Source organism: Triticum dicoccoides, chromosome 5A (genome assembly GCF_002162155.2).
Source record: "Triticum dicoccoides isolate Atlit2015 ecotype Zavitan chromosome 5A, WEW_v2.0, whole genome shotgun sequence".
NCBI lineage: Eukaryota > Viridiplantae > Streptophyta > Magnoliopsida > Poales > Poaceae > Triticum > Triticum dicoccoides.
In genome coordinates, this window is record NC_041388.1 from 648,151,994 (window position 1) to 648,174,363 (window position 22,370).

At 48.3% G+C, this 22,370-nt stretch overlaps 1 protein-coding gene across 1 annotated transcript in view; it reads right to left on the bottom strand.

Moving 5' to 3' along the window:
• Window positions 1-18,302, bottom strand: part of LOC119303726 (UDP-glycosyltransferase 91C1-like) — a 25,199-nt gene extending 6,897 nt beyond the window's left edge. Inside the window, exons 1-2 of the mRNA XM_037580863.1 lie at window positions 16,578-18,302; window positions 15,969-16,479 (exon numbers count right to left, since the gene is read on the bottom strand). Of these exons, the coding sequence (XP_037436760.1) occupies window positions 15,969-16,479; window positions 16,578-16,994 (928 nt within the window). The 5' untranslated portion in view covers window positions 16,995-18,302. The remainder of the gene's footprint in view (window positions 1-15,968; window positions 16,480-16,577) is intronic.
• Between the last annotated feature and the right edge of the window lie 4,068 nt (window positions 18,303-22,370).

Here is a 22,370-nt window from a genome sequence, read left to right on the forward strand (position 1 = left end):
CCCCGAGTGGGAGGCTTGCTCACCACGCGGTAGGATTTTTTAAACTTAGGCGAAACGGATTCGCAGGTAAGCCCCCGAGTGAGAGGCTTTCTCACCACTCGGTAGGATTTTTCAAACTTAGGCGAGTACTGGACTGCAGCTAAGCCCCCGAGTGGGAGGGTTGCTCACCACTCGGTAGGATTTCTCAAACTTATGCGAGTACTGGACTGGAGCTAAGCCCCCGAGTGGGAGGGTTGCTCACCACTCGGTAGGATTTTTTTAAACTTAGGCGAAACAGATTCGCAGCTAAGCCCCCGAGTGAGAGGCTTGCTCACCACTCGGTAGGATTTTCTTTTGAACTTAGGAGAAACAAATTCGCTGCTAAGTCACCCACTAAGGGATTTCAGACGCAAATAAAAGCAACAATCAATCGTTTAAGAGGACTGTAAAGCTCTTGTCTTTGATAAACAAATTACAAAGGTATTTCTTATTACATTTTATTCAAATGAGTACTTGAGTATAAAAGGGGCGGAGCAGCTCCGCTTTCCAAGCCCGTGGCTCGTCCTTCTTATGCTCGACACTGTAAAGGTGGTATGCTCCATTGTGGAACACTCTGGTGACAATGAAGGGACCTTCCCAAGCTTGGTGAGCTTGTGTGGTTTCTGCTGATCCACTCGAAGAACCAAGTCACCCTCTTGAAAGGCCCAACTCTTCACGTGTCTAGCATGGAATCGAAGCAAGTCTTGCTGATAAATGGTCGACTGGATCAAGCCTCTCTTTCCTCCTCTAGGAGGTCGACTGCGTCTTGCCGAGCTTGTTCTGCTTCATCTTCAGAGAAGAGCTCAACTCGTGGTGCATTATGAAGCAAGTCACTCGGTAGAACAGCTTCAGCCCCATAGACCAAGAAGAATGGAGTTCGGCCGGTCGACCGATTGGGGGTTGTCCTCAATCCCCAAAGACTAATGGAAGTTCATCAACCCAAGCGCCCGTTGCGTGCTTGAGATCTCGCATCAGTCGGGGTTTCAGTCCTTTGAGAATCAGACCATTTGCTCTTTCTGCTTGTCCATTCGACTGGGGATTGGCGACTGAAGCATAGTCGACTCGTGTGCCTTGTGAGGCGTAGAAGGTTCTGAACTCATCAGAATCGAAGTTCAATCCGTTGTGAGTGATGATGCTATGCGGAACCCCATATCTGAATATCAACTCTCTGATGAAGCTGACAGCAGTACTAGCTTCAAGATTCTTAATAGGCTTGGCTTCGATCCATTTGGTAAACTTGTCGACTGCTACAAGCACGTGAGTAAAGCCACTCCTACCAGTCTTTAGTGGACCAACCATGTCCAATACCCAAACAAAAAAGGGCCAGACGAGTGGAATGGTCTTCAGGGCTGATGCAGGTTTGTGCGACATATTGGAGTAGAACTGGCAGCCTTCGCATCTGTCGACTATATCTTTCGCCATTTCATTTGCTCGTGGCCAATAAAATCCAGCTCGGTATGCTTTAGCCACAATGGTCCGAGAGGACGCATGGTGACCACAGGTCCTCGAATGGATGTCGTGGAGGATCACTCGACCTTCTTCTGGCGTTATGCATTTCTGGCGGACCCCGGTTGCACTTTCTCTGAACAGCTGTCCTCTTATTATAGTAAAGGCCTTGGATCGACGGACGATCTGTCGAGCCTCTTCTTCATCCTCTGGGAGCTCTTTCCTAAGGATATATGCAATGTATGGCACTGTCCAGTCGGGAATGATGACCAACACCTCCATGATCAAGTCGACCACGGCTGGGACCTCGACTTCAATCAGATCTGTGGCACTCTTAGGCTGCGGGGGTTCTTCAGTGAAGGGATCTTCTTGAACTGAAGGTGCATGAATATGCTCCAGGAACACATTACTGGGAATGGCTTCTCTCTTGGAGCCTATCTTTGCTAAATCATCTGCTGCTTGATTTTTCAGTCGGGGTATATGATGGAGCTCTAACCCTTCAAACTTCTTTTCCAACTTCCTCACCGCGTTACAATAACCAGTCATGGCTGGGCTTCTGACATCCCACTCCTTCATCACTTGATTGACTACCAAATCTGAGTCGCCATAGACCATGAGGCGACGGACACCGAGCGAGCTGGCCATACGCAACCCATACAAGAGTGCTTCATATTCTGCTTCGTTATTGGAGGAATCAAAGTGAATATGAAGGACATATCTGAGATTGTCTCCTCGGGGGGACAGCAGTACCACCCCAGCACTGGAACCATTCAACATCTTGGAACCGTCAAAGAACATGGTCCAGTGTTCCGAGTGAACTTGAGTCGGCAGTTGTTGTTCGATCCACTCGACGAGGAAATCTGCTATTGCTTGGGACTTGATAGCTTTCTTTGCCTCAAACTTGATATCTAAAGGAAGGAGTTCAATCACCCACTTTGCCACTCAACCAGTTGCATCTCTGTTGTTCAGAATATCTGACAATGGAGCGTCGCTGACGACTGTAATGGAGTGATCAGAGAAGTAATGTGCAACCTTCTTCGTGGTCATATAAATCCCATAAACAAGCTTCTGATAATGTGGATATCTTTTCTTTGATGGAGTCAAAACTTCAGAGACATAGTATATTGGGCGTTGAACTTTGTAGGATTTTCCTTCTTCTTCCCGCTCGACCGCCAATACTGTACTGACGACTTGTCCAGTGGCTGCAATGTAAAGCAGCAAAGGCTCTTTACTGATTGGAGCAGCAAGCACCGGCTGGGTGGAAAGCAGGGCTTTAAGATCTACAAATGCTGCATCAGCTTCAGGAGTCCACTCGAACTTATCTGACTTCTTCATTAGTCGGTAAAGAGGCAGCGCCTTTTCACCGAGGCGAGAAATGAATCGACTTAGGGCGGCCAAACAACCAGTAAGCTTCTGGACATCATGCACACGCACGGGGCATTTCATCCGGAGTATGACACCCACTTTCTCTGGGTTAGCGTCGATCCCTCATTCGGAAACGAGAAAACCGAGTAATTTTCCGCCTGGAACTCCAAACGTGCATTTTGATGGATTAAGCTTGATATCATACCTTCTGAGGTTGGCAAAGGTTTCAGCAAGGTCAGCCAGTAGGTCAGAACCTTTACGTGACTTGACCACAATGTCATCCGTGTATGCTTCCACATTCCGACTGATCTGAGTGAGCAAACACTTCTGAATCATCCGCATGAATGTGGCTCCGGCGTTCTTCAAACCGAATGGCATAGTGACATAACAGAAGCACCCAAATGGGGTGATGAAAGCTGTTTTTATCTCATCGGGTCCATACAGATGGATGTGATGATACCCGGAATAAGCGTCCAAAAAGGACAAACGCTCACACCCCGCGGTCGAGTCGACTATTTGGTCGATGCGAGGGAGAGGAAAGTGATCTTTCGGGCAGGCCCGATTGATATGTTTGAAGTCGATGCACATGCAAAGTGAGTCCTCCTTCTTTGGGACCATGACAACATTAGCTAACCACTCGGAGTGGTAAATTTCTCGGATGAACTCAGCTGCTAGAAGTCGAGCCACTTCTTCACCGATTGCCTTCCTCTTCTGTACGACAGACCGTCGAAGATGTTCTTTGATTGGTTTCACTTTTGGGTCGACTCGCAGACGATGCTCAGCCAGTCCCCTGGGAACACCTGGCATGTCAGAAGGTTTCCCTGCAAAAATGTCCCAGTTCTCACGGAGGAACTAGATGAGCGCTTCTTCCTATTTGGAGTCGAGTGTTGTTGAAATGTGAGTTGGAGCAGCATTGGGATCCGTCGGGTGAATGTGAATCGACTTTGTTTCGCCAGCCGACTGGAATGCTGAATCTATGGCAGGCTTCTTAGCTCGCAACAAATCACTCAGATCTACATTTTTTTTGATATTCCTGCAATTCTACTACTGCCATCTGTGCATCGGTGATTTTTGAGCCTTTCTGGAAGCACTCTTCCGCCTTCTTTCGATTGCCAGTGATAGTGTGTTGAAAATATGCCCTAGAGGCAATAATAAATTAGTCATTATTATATATTTCATTGTTCATGATAATCGTTTATTATCCATGGTAGAATTGTATCGATAGGAAACTCAGATGCATGTGTGGATACATAGACAACACCACGTCCCTAGTAAGCCTCTAGTTGACTAGCTCATTGATCAATAGATGGTCACGGTTTCCTAACCATGGACATTGGATGTCGTTGATAACGGGATCACATCATTAGGAGAATGATGTGATGGACAAGACCCAATCCTAATCCTAGCACAAAGATAGTGTAGTTCATATGCTAAAGCTTTTCTAATGTCAAGTATCATTTCCTTAGACCATGAGATTGTGCAACTCCCGGATACCGTAGGAGTGCTTTGGGTGTGCCAAATGTCACAACGTAACTGGGTGGCTATAAAGGTACACTACGGGTATCTCCGAAAGTGTCTGTTGGGTTGGCACGAATCGAGACTAGGATTTGTCACTTCGTGTAACGGAGAGGTATCTCTAGGCCCACTCGGTAGGACATCATCATAATGTGCACAATGTGACCAAGGAGTTGATCACGGGATGATGTGTTACGGAACGAGTAAAGAGACTTGCCGGTAACGAGATTGAACAAGGTATCGGGATACCGACGATCGAATCTCGGGCAAGTATCGTATCGATAGACAAAGGGAATTGTATACGAGATTGATTGAATCCTTGACATCATGGTTCATCCGATGAGATCATCGTGGAGCATGTGGGAACCAACATTGGTATCCAGACCCCGCGGTTGGTTATTGACCGGAGAGTTGTCTCGGCCATGTCTGCATGACTCCCGAGCCCGTAGGGTCTACACACTTAAGGTTCGATGACGCTAGGGTTATAGGGAAAGTATGTACACGGTTACCGAATGTTGTTCGGAGTCCCGGATGAGACCCCGGACGTCACGAGGAGTTCCGAAATGGCCCGGAGGTAAAGAGTTATATATGGGAAGTCCCGTTTTGGTCACCAGAAAAGTTTCGGGTGCTATCGGTAACGCACCGGGACCACCGGGAGGGTCCCGGGGGTCCACCAGGTGGGGCCACCAGCCCCGGACGCCTACATGGGCCAATAGTGGGAAGGGACCAGCCCCTAGGTGGGCTGGGGCGCCTCCCACCAAGGCCCAAGGCACCTCCAAGAGGGGAGTGGGGCAAACCCTAAGGTAGATGGGCCCTAAGGCCCACCACAGGTGCGCCTCCCCCTCTCCCCCTTGTGGCCGCCACCCTAGATGGGATCTGGGGCTGCCGCACCCCTTGGGGTGGGAACCCTAGAGGGGGCGCAGCCCCCTCCCCTCCCCTATATATACTTGAGGTATGGGGGCTCCCCAACATACGATTTGATCTCTCTCTTGGCGCAGCCCTACCTCTCTCCCTCCTCGTCTCTCGTAGTGCTTGGCAAAGCCCTGCTGGAGTCCCGCGCTCCTCCACCACCACCACGCCGTCGTGCTGCTGTTGGACGGAGTCTTCCCAACCTCTCCTTCTCCCCTTGCTAGATCAAGGCGTGGGAGACGTCACCGGGCTGCACGTGTGTTGAACGCGGAGGCGCCGTGGTTTGGCGCTTAGATCGGAATCAACCGCGATCTGAATCGCTACGAGTACGACTCCTTCATCCGTGTTCTTGCAATGCTTCCGCTTAGTGATGTACTAGGGTATGTAGATGCACTCCCCTTCCCTTGTTGCTAGATTACTCCATAGATTGATCTTGGTGATGCATAGAAAATTTTAAATTTCTGCTACGATCCCCAATAGTGGTATCAGAGCTAGGTCTATGCGTAGTTTCTATGCACGAGTAGAACACAAAGCAGTTGTGGGCGTCGATATTGTCAATTTACTTGCCATTACTAGTATTATCTTGATTCGGCGGCATCATGGGATGAAGTGGCCCGGACCGACCTTACACGTACGCTTACGTGAGACTGGTTCCACCGACTGACATGCACTAGTTGCATAAGGTGGCTAGCGGGTGTCTGCCTCTCCCACTTTAGTCGGATCGGATTCGATGAAAAGGGTCCTTATGAAGGGTAAATAGAAATTGGCATATCACGTTGTGGTTTTGGCGTAGGTAAGAAACGTTCTTGCTAGAAACCTATAGCGGCCTCGTAAAAAAATTGCAACAACAATTAGAGGACGTCTAACTTGTTTTTGCAGCATATGCCTTGTGATGTGATATGGCCAAAAGGATGTGATGAATGATATATGTGATGTATGAGATTGATTATGTTCTTGTAATAGGAATCATGACTTGCATGTCGATGAGTATGACAACCGGCAGGAGCCATAGGAGTTGTCTTAAATTATTTATGACATGCGTTTCAACATAATCATCATGTAATTACTTTACTTTATTGCTAAAGCTTAGCCATAGTAGTAGAAGTAATAGATGACGAGACAACTTCGAGAAGACACGATGATGGAGATCATGATGATGGAGATCATGGTGTCATGCCGGTGACAACGATGATCATGGAGCCCCAAAGATGGAGATCATAAGGAGCAAATGATATTGGCCATATCATGTCACTATTTGATTGCATGTGATGTTTATCATATTTTACATCTTATTTGCTTAGAACGACGGTATCTTAAATAAGATGATCCCTCACTAAAATTTCAAGAAAAGTGTTCCCCCTAACTGTGCACCGTTGCGAAGGTTCATTGTTTCGAAGCACCACATGATGATCGGGTGTGATAGATTCTAACATTCGAATACAACAGGTGTTGACGAGCCTAGCATGTACAGACATGGCCTCGGAACACATGCGAAACACTTAGGTTGACTTGACGAGCCTAGCATGTACAGACATGGCCTCGGAACACGGAAGACCGAAAGGTCGAACATGAGTCGTATAGAAGATACGATCAACATGAGATGTTTACCGTTGATGACTAGTCCGTCTCACGTGATGATCGGACACAGCCTAGTTGATTTGGATCATGTATCACTTAGATGACTAGAGGGATGTCTATCTGAGTGGGAGTTCATTAAATAATTTGATTAGATGAACTTAATTATCATGAACACAGTCTAAATTGTATTTGCAAATATGTTGGAGGTAAATAGCTCACGTTGTAGCTCCCTGTTTCAATACGTTCCTAGAGAAAGACCAAGTTGAAAGATATTGTAGGCAATGATGCGGACTGGGTCCGTAGTCCGAGGAGTGTCCTCACTGCTACACAGAAGGCTTACGTCTTTGGTGCACCGCTCGATGTGCAAACCCCTACAACGTCGTCTGTGGATGTTGTGAACACCTGACAGACACATCCTGATGACTACTTGATAGTTTAGTGCACCATACTTTACGACTTAGAATCGGGATTCCGATGACGTTTTGAACGCCATAAGACATATGAGATGTTCCAAGAGCTGAAATTGGGATTTCAGGCTCATGCCCGTGTTGAGAGGTATGAGACCTCTGACAAGTTCTTTTGCCAACAAGATGGAGGAGAATAGCTCAACTAGTGAGCATGTGCTCAGAATGTCTGGGTGCTACAATCACTTGAATCAAGTGGGAGTTAAACTTCCAGATAAGATAGTGATTGATAGAGTTCTCTAGTCACTATCACTGAGCTACTAGATCTTCGTGATGAACTATGACATGCAAGGGATGGAGATGATCCCGGAGCTGTTCGTGGTGCTTAAGACCACAAAAGGTAGAAATCAAGAAGGAGCATCAAGTATTGATGGTTTAACAAGACCACTGGTTTCAAGAAGGGAAAGGGCTAGAAGGGAAACTTCATGGATGGCAAACCAGTTGCCGCTCCAGTGAAGGAACCCAAGGTTGAACCCAAACCCGAGACTAAGTGCTTCTATTGTAAGGGGAATGGTCACTGGTAGCGGAATTACCCCAAATGCATGGTAGATAAGAAGGCTGGCAACTTCAACAAAGTATATACGTGTTATTAATGTGTACCTCACTAGTACTCCTGGTAGCACCTGGGTATTGGATACCGGTTTAGTTGCTATTATTGGTGACTTGAAGCAAAAGCTACGGACTAAACGGAGACTGGCTAAGGGCGAGGTGAGATGTGTGTTGGAAGTGTTTCCAAAGTTGATGAGATCACCATTGCACGCTCCATCTGCCTTCGGGATTAATATTGAACCTAGATAAATGTTATCAGGTGTCTACGTTGAGCATGAATATGATTAGATCATGTTCATTGCAATACGGTTATTCATTTAAGTTAGAGAATACTGGTTATTCTGTTTACATGAATAATACCTTTCATGGTCATGCACCCTATGTGAATGGTTCATTGAATCTCGGTCGTGGTAATACACATGTTCACGCCAAAAGATGTAGAGTTAATAATGATAGTACCACTTTCTTGTGGCACTACCGCTTAGGTCATATTGGCGTAAGATGCATGAAGGAACTCCATATCGATGGATGTTTGGAGCCACTTGATTTTAAATCGCTTGACACATGCGAGCCATGCATCATGGGCAGGATGACTAAGACCCCGTTTTCAGGTACAATGAAACGGGCAAGTGACTTATTGGAAATCATACATGCTGATGCGTGTGATCCAATGAGAATTGAAGCGTGCGGTGGATATCGCTATTTTCTCATCTTCACTGACGATTTGGGTAGATATAGGTATATTTACTTAATGAAGCACAAGTCTGAAACGTTTGAAAAGTTCAAGCGATTTCAGAGTGAAGTTAAGAATCATCATAACAAGAAGATCATGTTCCTACGATCTGATCAAAGGGGAATTTTCCGAGTTATGAGTTTGGCAATCACTTAAGACATTGTGGAATTGTTTCGCAGTTGAAGCCACCTGGAACACCACAGCGTAATGGTGTGTCCGGACGTCGTAATCGAACCTTATGAGATATGGTGCGATCTATGATGTCTCTTACCGATCTACCGCTATTATTTTGAGGTTATGCATTAGAGACAGTTGCATTCACTTTAGATAGGACACCATATAAGTCCGTTGAGACGACGTCGTATGAACATTGGTTTGGCAAGAAACAAAAGTTGTCATTTCTTAATGTTTGGGGCTGCGATGCTTAAGGCTTCAGCCGGAGAAGCTCGAACCCAAAAGCGGACAAACACATCTTCATAGGATACCCAAAGGTGACAGTTGGGTATACCTTCTATCTCAGATCCGAGGGCAAATTGTTTTTCACTAAGAACGGATCCTTTCTAGAGAAGGAGTTTCTCTCGAAAGAATTGAGTGGGAGGAAGATAGAACTTGATGAGGTTGTCGAATCTTCACTTCAACCAGAAAGTGATGCAACACAGAAAGATGTTTTCTGTGGCACCTACGTCTGTTGAATAGGAAGTTAATGATAGTGATCATGAAGCTTCAGATCAAGTTGCTATCGAACCTCGTAGGTCGACAAGGATATGTACTACTCCTGAGTGGTACGGTAATCCTGTCTTAGATATCATGTTGTTAGACAACAATGAACCTACGAGCTATGGAGAAGCGATGGTGGGCCCGTATTCCGACAAATGGTTAGAAGCCATGAAATCCGAGATAGGATCTATGCATCAGAACAAAGTATGGACTTTGGTGGACTTGCCCGATGATCGGCGAGTCATTGAGATAAATGGATCTTTAAGAAGAACACGGACGTGGGTGGTAATGTTACCGTATATGAAGCTCGACTTGTGGGAAAGAGTCTTTTCACAAGTTCAAGGAGTTGACTACGATGAGAATTTCTCACCTGTAGTGATGCTTAAGTCCGTCGGAATCATGTTAGCATTAGCTATATTTTTCGATTATGAAATCTGACAGATGGATGTCAAAACAAGTTTTCTTACCAGTTTTCGTAAGAAAAAGTTGTATGTGATACAATAAAAGGTTTTGTCGATCCTAAGGATGCTAAAAGGTATGCTGGCTCCAGCAATCCTTCTATGGACTAGAGCAAGCATCTCGGAGTCGGAATATATGCTTTGATGGAGTGATCAAAGCTTTTAGGTTTATACAATGTTTGCTAGAAACTTGTATTTACAAGAAAGTGAGTGGGAGCACTACAACATTTCTGATAAGTATATGTGGATGACATATTGCTGATTCGAAATAATGTAGAATTTCTGGAAAGCATAAACGGTTGTTTGAAGAGTGATTTTCAAAGGAAGACCTGGATAAAGCTGCTTACATATTGGGCATCAAGATCTATAGAGATAGATCAAAACGCCTGATGATACTTTCAAAGAATGCACACCTTGACATGTTTTTGAAGGAGTTCAAAATAGATCAGTCAAAGAAGGGGTTCTTACCTGAGTTGTAAGGTGTGAAGTTGAGTAAGACTCGAAGATTGACCACGGCAGAAGAAAGAGGAAGGACGAAGGTCGTCCCCTATGCTTTTGTCATAGGCTCTATACGGTATGCCATGCTGAGTACCGCACCAGATGTGTGCCTTGCCACATGTCTGGCAAGAGGGTACAAAGGTGATCTAGGAGTGGATCACCGGATAGCGGTCAAAAAATTATCCTTAGAGGAATAAGGAAATGTTTCTCGGTTATGGAGGTGATAAAGAGTTCGACGTAAAGAGTTACGTTGATGCAAGCTTAACACCTATCCGGATAGCTCCGAGTAGAGATACCGGATACGTATAATGGAGCAACAATTTGGAATAAGCTCCAAGTGGAACGTGGTAGCATCATCTACGATATAAAGTTTTGCGAAATACATAGGGATCTGAATATGGCAAGACCCATTGACTACAACCTCTCTCACAAGCATAACATGATCAAACCCAGAACTCTTGGAGTGTTTATCACATGATGATGTGAACTAGATCATTGAGTCTAGTAGACTCTTGGATGATGGTCACATGGCGATGTAATCTGTGAGTATTAATCACATGGCGATGTGAACTAGATTATTGACTCTAGTGCAAGTGGGAGACTATTGGAAATATGCCCTAGAGGCAATAATAAATTAGTTATTATTATATATTTCATTGTTCATGATAATCGTTTATTATCCATGCTAGAATTGTATCGATAGGAAACTCAGATGCATGTGTGGATACAAAGACAACACCACATCCCTAGTAAGCCTCTAGTTGACTAGCTCGTTGATCAATAGATGGTTACGGTTTCCTAACCATGGACATTGGATGTCATTGATAACGGGATCACATCATTAGGAGAATGATGTGATGGACAAGACCCAATCCTAAGCCTAGCACAAAGATCGTGTAGTTCGTATGCTAAAGCTTTTCTAATGTCAAGTATCATTTCCTTAGACCATGAGATTGTGCAACTCCCGGATACCGTAGGAGTGCTTTGGGTGTGCCAAACGTCACAACGTAACTGGGTGGCTATAAAGGTACACTATGGGTATCTCCGAAAGTGTCTGTTGGGTTGGCACGAATCGAGACTGGGATTTGTCACTTCGTGTAATGGAGAGGTATCTCTAGGCCCACTCGGTAGGACATCATCATAATGTGCACAATGTGACCAAGGAGTTGATCACGGGATGATGTGTTACGGAACGAGTAAAGAGACTTGTCAGTAACGATATTGAACAAGGTATCGGGATACCGACGATCGAATCTCGGGCAAGTATCGTACCGATAGACAAAGGGAATTGTATACGGGATTGATTGAATCCTTGACATTGTGGTTCATCCAATGAGATCATCGTGGAGCATGTGGGAACCAACATGGGTATCCATATCCCACTGTTGGTTATTGACCGGAGAGATGTCTCGGCCATGTCTGCATGACTCCCGAGCCCGTAGGGTCTACACACTTAAGGTTCGATGACGCTAGGGTTATAGGGAAAGTATGTACGTGCTTACCGAATGTTGTTCGGAGTCCCGGATGAGATCCCGGACGTCACGAGGAGTTCCAAAATGGCCTGGAGGTAAATAGTTATATATGGGAAGTCCCGTTTTGGTCACCGGAAAAGTTTCGGGTGCTATCGGTAACGTACCGGGACCACCGAGAGGGTCCCGGGGGTCCACCAGGTGGGGCCACCAGTCCCGGAGGCCTACATGGGCCAATAGTGGGAAGGGACCAGCCCCTAGGTGGGCTGGGGCGCCTCCCACCAAGGCCCAAGGCGCCTCCAAGAGGGCAGGGGGGCAAACCCTAAGGCAGATGGGCCCTAAGGCCCACCACGGGTGCGCCTCCCCCTCTCCCCCTTGTGGCCGCCACCCTAGATGGGATATGGGGCTGCCGCACCCCTTGGGGTGGGAACCCTAGAGGGGGCGCAGCCCCCTCCCCTCCCCTATATATACTTGAGGTATGGGGGCTGCCCAACATACGATTTGATCTCTCTCTTGGCGCATCCCTACCTCTCTCCCTCCTCGTCTCTCGTAGTGCTTGGCGAAGCCCTGCTGGAGTCCCGCGCTCCTCCACCACTACCACGCCGTCGTGCTGCTGCTGGACGGAGTATTCCCAACCTCTCCTTCTCCCCTTGCTGGATCAAGGCATGGGAGACGTCACCGGGCTGCACGTGTGTTGAACGCGGAGGCGCCGTGGTTCGGCGTTTAGACCGGAATCAACTGCGATCTGAATCGCTACGAGTATGACTGCTTCATCTGCGTTCTTGCAACGCTTCCGCTTAGCGATCTACTAGGGTATGTAGATGCACTCCCCTTCCCTCGTTGCTAGATTACTCCATAGATTGGTCTTGGTGATGCGTAGAAAATTTTAAATTTCTGCTACGATCCCCAACATAGTGATCACCCCTTTGGGGCTAGGCATCTTCAATTTGAGGTACACGTAACATGGTCGAGCCATAAAACGTGCATAAGCTGGCCTGCCCAGAATAGCATGATAAGCACTCTGGAAATCCACAACTTCAAATGTCAACTTTTCTTTGCCATAATTCTTGGAATCTCCGAATACTACATTAAGGGCGATCTGGCCGAGTGATGCAACCTTCTTGCCAGGAATGACTCCATGGAAATTCATATTGCTTTCACTGAGTCTGGACATCGGAATTTCCATTCCTTTCAACATCTCTACATACAGTATATTCAGACAACTGCCACCATCCATCAGAACTTTAGTCAATCGAGTGCCTTCGACTACTGGGTCGACCACCAGCGCTTGCCTCCCAGGGGTGGCTATATGCACCGGGTGATCGGACTGGTCGAATGTAATGGCAGTCTGAGACCACTTCAAATAACTGGGTGTCACCGGGGCGACCATGTTCACCTTGTTGATGACTTTCAGTCGACTCTTACTCTCAACATCAACAAAAATCATCAGGGTGGAATTGACGTGGGGGTAACCATCATCGTCCCCTTCCTCGTCCTCAACTTTGTTCACTTCCTTCTCCTTTGCCTTGGACTGTTTCCCTTGGAATTGCTGAATTAGGAGCCGACACTGTCGAGTGGTATACTTTGGGTAAATGAAATTTCCCTCTTCATCTTTCTTGGTGTGAATGTGGCATGGTAAATCTAGTACATCATTTCCATCCCGATCTTTTACTTTCTTGGGGTTCCACGGTCCTTTGGGTTTCCCCTTGAACTTCCCTTGAGTTACGGCCAAGGCTTCTCCAGGAGCAGCTGGCTCAGCTTTGCGCTTCTGCTTCTGACTGGAGTTCCCTCCTCCGGTTTCATGGGCGACTGTTTTGTGTTTGCCACTCCGGCGTCGGTCTTCTTCTTCACCATTGGCGTACTTGGTGGCAATCTCCATCATCCGAGTCAGAGTCATATCTCCTGTCCGACCGAATTTCAGATTCAACTCCCGATACTTAACGCCTTCTTTGAAGGCACAAATTTCTTGGTGATCTGACACATTCTCCACCGTGTGGTGCAACATAATCCATCTCTAGATATAATCCCTCAAAGTTTCATTCGGTTTCTGAACGCAACACTGTATTTCTGTCAACCCTGCTGGCCGCTTGCAAGTACCTTCAAATGTTTTGACAAATACTCGAGCAAGATCTTCCCAAGTATAAATACTACCAGGAGCTAACTGATTCAGCCACGCCCTGACCGAGCCCTCTAACATCAAAGGAAGGTGCTTCATGGCCACTTCATCATTGCCACCGCCAATCTGCACAGCCACTCGGTAATCCTCATGCCAAGTGTCGGGCTTGGACTCACCAGTGAACTTACTGACTCCAGTCGCCAACCTGAAGTTGAGAGGAATCACCGCAGCCTTGATGGCTCTGCTGAAGCACTCTGGACCTGAGACATGCACTCCGCTGCTGGTTGGAAAATCTCTGTCGGGGCCTTCTCTGTGAGCTCTGTTTCTGTCGACCAGACCCTGAACGAGAATAGATCTCGCATCAAAGCCCGGTTCCCTGGGGTCGACTGGAATCCTTCGCCCACCACTGTGAGGACGTCTATCATCCTGCTGCCGAGGCACGTATGATCCACTCCTTGGGGGAGGCATGGGCACTCAACAATGATCATCATGATCGAGTCGGTGATCATAATGCTCACGGTTTCTGTACTGATCTCGTCGGTCTCCACGTCCTTCACGCCTCGAGGGCGATCTTGGGCTGTGAGCCGACTGGACTGTGTCTGCTACCACGGATATGCTGCGAGTCCTATTCCGCGACTGAGATACTACTGTATTCTGCTCTCCCGCGGCCCGGAGCAAAGCGCGGATCTGCACCAAACCTCGACCAGCTTCTGACTGGGAAGTTTGAATTGACTCCGCTAGTCGGGCCGCAGCTGCGAGATTCTGGATTGGAGTTCGGTATACCTGAGTCGGAGGTGGAAAAAGTTGACGTCGACTGGATTCGGGAGCACGCTGCCGAGCACGCTCGTCGAGTGCGCACTGGAGGTTCTCCACTCGAGTGCGCTCAGCCAAGTTGGCCAGGTGCGCCTCCTCCAAGGCCTGGGCCTCAGGGGTTTCTCCAACGATAGGAGTGTGAAGTGCATCCATGTTCCGGCGGCGAAGTTCCTCCCTCCTCTGCGAAGAGAGGGGTTCGGGTCGGTACTCTTCGTGGACACTCGACGGATCGCCGCCACCATCGCCTTTGTCCTCACGGGTGAAGCCAGGAGGACTACATGGTCCATTGACCATCAAAACTTCCGCCGCGGGGTCGCTGCTGTCACACTCGGATGCAGTCTCTACGGAGCCAGTCGACAGGTCGAACAGGCCGTAGAGAGTTTCGTCGGGCTCGATTGCCGCGACTTGGGGGGTGGCCGACTGGCGAGCCACCGCATGCTTCACCCACCGCTGAAGTCTCGATCGACCGGAACACTTGCTCCGGCGGGCTGCAGGGAGGGAGGTCAGCACAGGAGCCGACCGATACTGAGTCGACGGCTGCCGTAGAAGGATGCCATGGATGCATGCGTGGAAGTGCGTTGCCCCGCGGACGGGGAGCGCCTCGACGTCAAGTGGCGCTTCTTGGAGCCAAGCGGAGTTGTCGGCGATGAATACGAGCGCACCGAGACGGATCTCGCGGCCCTCGGCCAAACCGCCGCCCGAAACCATGTTGATGGGGATAGGAGAAATCACAACTTCTCCAACAAGTCGCTAAGACACCTGCCCCAAGGCGGGCGCCAACTGTCGTGGTTCTAAGTGTGATAGTAATATAGGGGGGTAGGGATGTAGAGGCAAAGATCTTAGCTATGGAGGAATTGTACACGCGAGTTTTACGAGTTCAGGCCCTTGTCGGAGGAAGTAACAGCCCTACGTCTCAGAGCCCGGAGGCGGTCGACTGGATTATATGCGTGTGAGTTACAAGGGGTGCGAACCCTTGTCCCTGAGGAGGGGGTGGCTTATATAGAGTTCGCCAGACCTCTCTCGCCCTCGGTTATAAAGGGTTTAAGGTACATAAAGATGAAGACGTTACTGGTAACGCCTGTATTTAGGTGCTATAAATGACAATTAAGCCTACAAGTAAATGCTCGACCGTTGTTCGTGCAGAGTGACTTTAGCTCTTCTGCTCGTCGAGTGACTTTTGTGACGGTCGAGTAACATTGACTCTTCCGAGTGGAATGTCTATGGTCAAATGGATGATGGTACTCTTTGAATGATCTTGGCTTTAGGGTACTGTCCTAGGGTAGGATGTCTGGGTCAGGTCCATGACCCTACCCTAGGTACATAGCTTCATCACCCAGAGGAAGCGTGTCCCGGTGAGCTCCAGCCCGAGGGCCAGCTCGTGCACCTGCTCCACACGCAGCGGTACCGCGCTCCCCAGCGCCACATACAGCATCGAGCCCGGCGGCTGCACGTGCAGCCAGTGCACGGTGCCGTGCTCTGCTGATCCATTGGTGCCGTCGGCACGGTGGCCTCCATCGGGTGACGGCGGCAGAAGGCCGAGGGGCACAACCGGTAGGCCGATGACCGTTGGCACCAGCGGGAAGGACTCGGGTTCCCACTCGACGCAGCTCCGAATGGCCGCAAGCGCACACTTCTCTTTCGTCAAGTAAAAGCGCTGGACGATGGACATACCCGACGCGCCATGGTCATCGTAGACGGGTGCTGTCTCCTCCTCCTCGTAACGAGGGCGGGTAGTGCGGGTCACAGCCGGTGCTCCCCCGTGTTCCGATAGCGAGTCACGGTGCGCTGTAGCGATCAAAGCAGCGGTCGGAAGAAGTATCGCGCATGGGACCTGGTGAAGGATGGAGCATCGAGCAAGATCTGAGATATACTCCTACATGGCATGGAATTAGTGCAAGTGTGGAGCCAAGCGGCACAGATCTACCGAACCTTGTGCTCGGCGGCGGCGGCGGCCCAGTGGTGGAAGCAATCAGCAATGACCCAGTGAGGCCTGGTGGCCTCGTCGGTGCACGCGGCGGCCATGAACTCCGCAAAGGGCGTGGCGAGGCCGTCGAAGGCCTTGAAGTGGAGCCCCCGCTTGTCGTCGGGCACATCGTTGGTGGACTCAGCACCGTCGGTGAGGCCGTCGACGCTCGGAAGCGGGAGCATGACGAAGTCCACGCGCGGCACCGCGGTGGGGCGCAGCGTGGGGAGGCGGGCGAGGTTGCGCGACGTGGAGACGTAGGACACGCGGTGGCCGCGCTCGGGGAGCCGCTCGGAGAGCTCCAGGTACGGGAGCAGGTGGCCAAACGCGAGCCACGGGACGACCACGATGTGCAGCGGCGAGGACAAGGAACCGGCGTCCATGGCGCGATCAGAAGCTGGACTTGCCGGTGGGGCGGTTGGCGAGAAGGAATGGCGGCTTAATGGGCTCAGGCTGAGCGCTCTGCCGCGCCGTGGCTATCCACGCACGAAGTATTTTAGTGCTAGTCAAACAGGAGCATGCTACTTGCTATCCACGGTTCACGCCATGTGAACATTGTTTAGGTTTTGGGCGGCTGCCACAAATCAGCCAGATGATTTGTTCCAGAATTAAGCCGCCTAGCCAGCCGTCCGATCTGACGGATACTGATCGTGCGATCACAACAGACGGAGTCAACTTCTTCCTCCTTTGTTCTTCCGTCCACCACGCACAGCATCTAGTATCTGCAGTTCTGCACCCGTCTGCTACCTCACAGCACGTTGGTGACCTCGCGGCACTGGAGCCGCCGGCGATCGTTCCATCACAGCACCGCGGAGCCATCTGGGTGCTGCTCAAATGGCAATGACGAGCGCGACCAAAAAAGCTTCAGCACAACAGCTTCCATGGAAGCACCATGCGGCACTCCATTGCAGCCCCAACGACACTCCATTGCAATCCCTGGAAGCGCTCCCTTGCAACCCCTGACGAGCTTCAACGACCCCTGACATGATTCACTGCAGCTCCGGTGTACTTCAGTGCAGCTCTGGCATGCTTCAATGAAGCCCCGACATGCTTCGTCGCTGCTCCGACGTGCTTCAATGAAGCTCCGTCACGCTTCATCGCAGCTCCGGCGTGCTTCAATGAAGCTCCGGCACGCTTCATCGCTGCTCCGGCGTGCTTCATTACAACTCCGGCGTGCTTCAACGAAGCTCCGGTGCGCTTCATTGTAGCTCCGGCGTCGCTTCAACGACTCACGCGACGCTCCATTGCAGCCTCCATCAGCGCTCCATTGCAACCCAGCGCACTTCCCTTCAGCACCACCCGCAGAGCTCGTCGTGTTGGCAACACCACGAGCGCGTCGCGCCAGACATCGCTTTACTGCACCATGAAGCGTCGCCGCCCCCATGCGAGATCCATGGCTAGCTGGTGCCGCAAGGCCGGTCGTGAACGTGCCTGCTGCAAGGGTCATCCACCGGTGCATTGGGGGCGCCGCCGAGCCCTGATCTCGCACGCTGGTGCGCTGGTTGGGCAGCAGCCAAGCACATCTCGCACACCGGTGGCTGGGAGCGGTGGCCGGCGCCTTGCCTTGCAGCCTTAGAGCGGCTTGCAACGACTATTTGGGTGGGGCTTGCAACAGCGTCCTCTTGCGTTCGTGGAGGTGGATGGGAATGGGGAAGGACAAATCGAAGGAAGAAGACGACTCGGCCGAGAAAGAGATGAGGATAAGATGGATGGGGCAGTGGGTGGATCCCGCCAAGGACGTGTGTCACACGCGGGATAGAATGCGGGAGTACGCGTGTGAGTGATGAGGGCCGCATGATCCAGCTGGATCGAACGTCTCGTGACGCGGTTGATTCCCGCAGAAAATCAGCCGGTTGAATTTAATCATTTTCCTTTGCGATTTGGAAACACCCACGCCGACCTACGTAGAGAGACGAAGTAATTGACGAAAAACTACCACATTTCACGTATCCGTCCCACAAAACTATTATATTTTGAAAACAGACTAAAAACTTCAGATTAGTGCTAATTTTGCGACAAAAAACTACCAAGTTGAGTTGATGACCGTTTTAATGATTTTAAACCTGTTTATGACATGTGGGACCAGCAGCAAAGTCAACTCTGTTTATTTTGACCGTGAAGTTAACCGTTATGACAAATGAGACCCACACGTCATCACCAACCTTCTTCTTCCTCCCCTCCTTCTCTGTTTGACATTTCAACAAGCACCTTAGGTGCATCGGGCAGCACCACCGTGCCGACGCGTCGACGCCGGTGAGCAGCGGCAGCCCGTGGCACCGGCGACCTTCTTCCTCCTCCTCCTGCTCCCTGCTCCCTGTTAAGTGAAAGCGCCCCTGCCTACTGATGCACTGCTGCTGCCCCAGCGCCGCTGCCGATAGCGCCCAGCCACGCCCTGCTAGCTCCGCCCACTGTCGCGCTCCCGCCATCGTTGATGCTCACCATGGCCGGAGCACCACTGCCGCCCGCACTCGCCTTCTTCTGGCCGTGCCCGCGCCGCACCCCTGCGCCTCGCCTTTCCCCCACCAGCGCGTGCTTCGGCCGCGGCCACCCGTCCGAGGGCTATCAAATAGGGCGCGACGCCGCTGGACACGTCGTGGACGCCGGCCGCCGAGAAGAGAACGAGGAGGAGAGCGTGGAGCATAGGAGAGGAAGTGCCCATGTGCGGCGCGGGCGAGCAGTGGCCTGAGGGCGCACGGCGTGGGCGAGCACTGGCCTGAGGGCGCGCGGAGGAGGAGGTCTTTGGCATGGACGGACCACTCCGGCGACGCACGGAATGCTGGTCCAGATGGTGTTGTAGGGGAGCACATGAAGTGTTTGTTAAAATGTCAGACAGGGAAAGAGGAGGAAGACGAAGAATGACATGCGGGCCTGACCTGTCATCACGGTCAACATGACAGTCAAAATAAACGGAGTTGACGATTTCCGCCACGTCAGCCCTGACAAATGGGCCCCTCCTGTCATAAACATGTTTAAATTGTCTAAACTGACCATTTTGTGAAAGTGGTATTTTTTGTCACAGAATTAGTATTAATTTGGAGTTTTTGGTCAATTTTCAAAATATGGTAGTTTTGTGGGATGGATACGTAAAATATGGTAGTTTTTTGTCAATTACTCTAGAGAAACGACATATTTGATCCGTATCCATGATTTTCCCATCAACCCTGAATAAATATGTCGAGAGGCGGCATATTATAGTCGATCCGTATCCACGATCCATGATCAGCTGTATCTTCGCCTGAAGTACAATCCACCAACCCCATGCTGTGGAGTTTTCTTTTTTCTTTTGACAATTACACTTTTGCACTTAGTTGGGCTTGCCCGTGAGCACTGCTCATTTTGACCCTTCAATTTGTTTTTGAGGTTGTCGGAGTGCCTTTGGCCGTATGACTAATACTTAAAAAAATCATAACCAATATATATGAACTCATAAGAATGCAAATAAGATATCAAAATGTTTTAAAAAAACATGTGCATGTCATTTGCATTAAGAAAAAAAATACTATTTAGAGTACCCGAGGTAATTAATGTTATTAACACTGTTAAGCAAAAAAGGTATAAGCAATACTTTTTCATGAACAAAAATCACATGCAAATATAGGTGATGTTTTCTGGACATTTTGATATCTTATTTGCATTTTCTGAGTTCATACAAATTTGTTATGAATTTTCAAACAACTTTGCCCATTACTTTGAAAATTCATAACAAGTTCATGTGAACTCAGAAAAATGCAAATAAGATACCAGAATGTTTAGAAACTATCACGTATAATTGTGATTTTTATTCATGAAAATTTATTGTTTATACCTTTTATGCTAAATAATGTTAATAACATTAATGACCTCAGGTAGTTTAAACATTACTTTTTACTGAATGAAATTACATGCACATAAAGTTAATGTTTTTCTGAGCATTTGATATCTTATTTGCATTATTATGAGTTCATATGAATTTGTTATGAATTTTCAAAGTATTGGTCAAAGGACACTTGGACGACCACACAGACAAATCTAAAGTAAAAAATGAGCAGAGCCGGAAAGTAAGGGCAAAACCCGTGGGGTGGTTCCCACTAAGGGAAAGAAATGTATTTGGCCCTTTTTTTCTTCTGGGATGATGTTGTGGAAGCCTTGACTAACCAAGAATGTTTAGAAATGACTATAGCTTTTTGTTTTGATTGAAGGCACGATCACGATGGTTCCTTTCGGACCCAAAAGCTGGTACAAATCATCTTTGAACGAAATTTGAATTAATAAAAAGTGTATATATTTAGGATATTTTTATGCCATTTTCAAGATTTTCTTATCCCAATAATTAAGTTTGAAACTTCTACGGACCTTAAAGCATGTCATAATTTCACTCACAAATCCGATAAAATATGCGCACTAAAATTTGAATTGTTATTTTGTATTCAGTCATTTATTTGTGAATATACATATTGTTCATTTATTGTGATTATAGTAGAGTAAATCAAAATTTAATTTATGATACACACAAGAAGACACACAACAGATTTGAAGTGCAAGTCAGAAGAGCCACGAGGCGACCACAAGGGTGGAGGGCGCGCCTAGGGGGGTGGGGCGCGCGCCCCAACCTTGTGGGTCCTCGGTGGCCTCCTGACCTAGAACTTCCTCCTATATATACTCTTATACTCTGAAAACTTCTAGGGGAGCCACGAAACCACTTTTCCACCGCCGCAACCTTCTGTACCCGTGAGATCCCATCTTGGGGCCTTTTCTGAAGGAAATATGCCCTAGAGGTAATAATAAATTTGTTATTTATATTTACTTATATCATGATAAATGTTTATTATTCATGCTAGAATTGTATTAACCAAAAATTAGTGCATGTGTGAATACATAGACAAAACAGAGTGTCCCTAGTATGCCTCTACTTGACTGGATCATTAATCAAAGATGGTTAAGTTTCCTGACCATATACATGTGTTGTCATTTGATGAACGGGATCACATCATTAGAGAATGATGTGATGGACAAGACCCATCCGTTAGCTTAGCATAAATGACCGTTTAGTTTTATTGCTATTGCTTTCATCATGACTTACACATGTTGTAACATCCCAAATTTTCAATTTGGAATGTTATACATAGATCATTCTTGCATATCATATTTTATTGCATTTCATCTCGCGATCCTCGAAATCCTAAGAAATTCAAGGACCCTCGGAGAGAGTTGGGGATTTCCCCGGTTTTCAAATTTGATTTTATCAAATTCTGAAACGAGGATTTCGGTTTTAGTTATTTTTCTCTCCAAAAATATTTCATATTAAAATATATGAGAGGAGATAATATGACTTCTCCAAAATAAATGAAATATTGGAGGAAGAATATTAAAATCAATATTTGTTTTTATTTGGATTTTATTTGCAATTTTGTTTGCATTAGAAAAATTGCACGTTTTCAAAATTGCATTTTAGGGCCAAGAAAATGTTAATTTCGTTCTAAATATTTTATTTAGACGGTGAAAATTTGTTTTGGAATTTTTAGATTTTTATTTTATTTTCTAGAACTTTATTTTTTCTGTTCGACGATTTTTTTAAAAAAAGTGCGCGTGGCTAACTGGGCCGAAGCCCAGCCGCCGGCCCACCTTCCCCGCGACACCGTGTCCCTCAAGAGACTGACGCCGCCCTGGACCGGAGTCCGGCTAGGACGCCGCCTCGCCGCCCCTTTGCCCCCTCCCCAAGGCACCCCCCTTATATACCCCCGCCCCCCGGCCACCACCACCCGCCACCGCCGCCTCGCCCC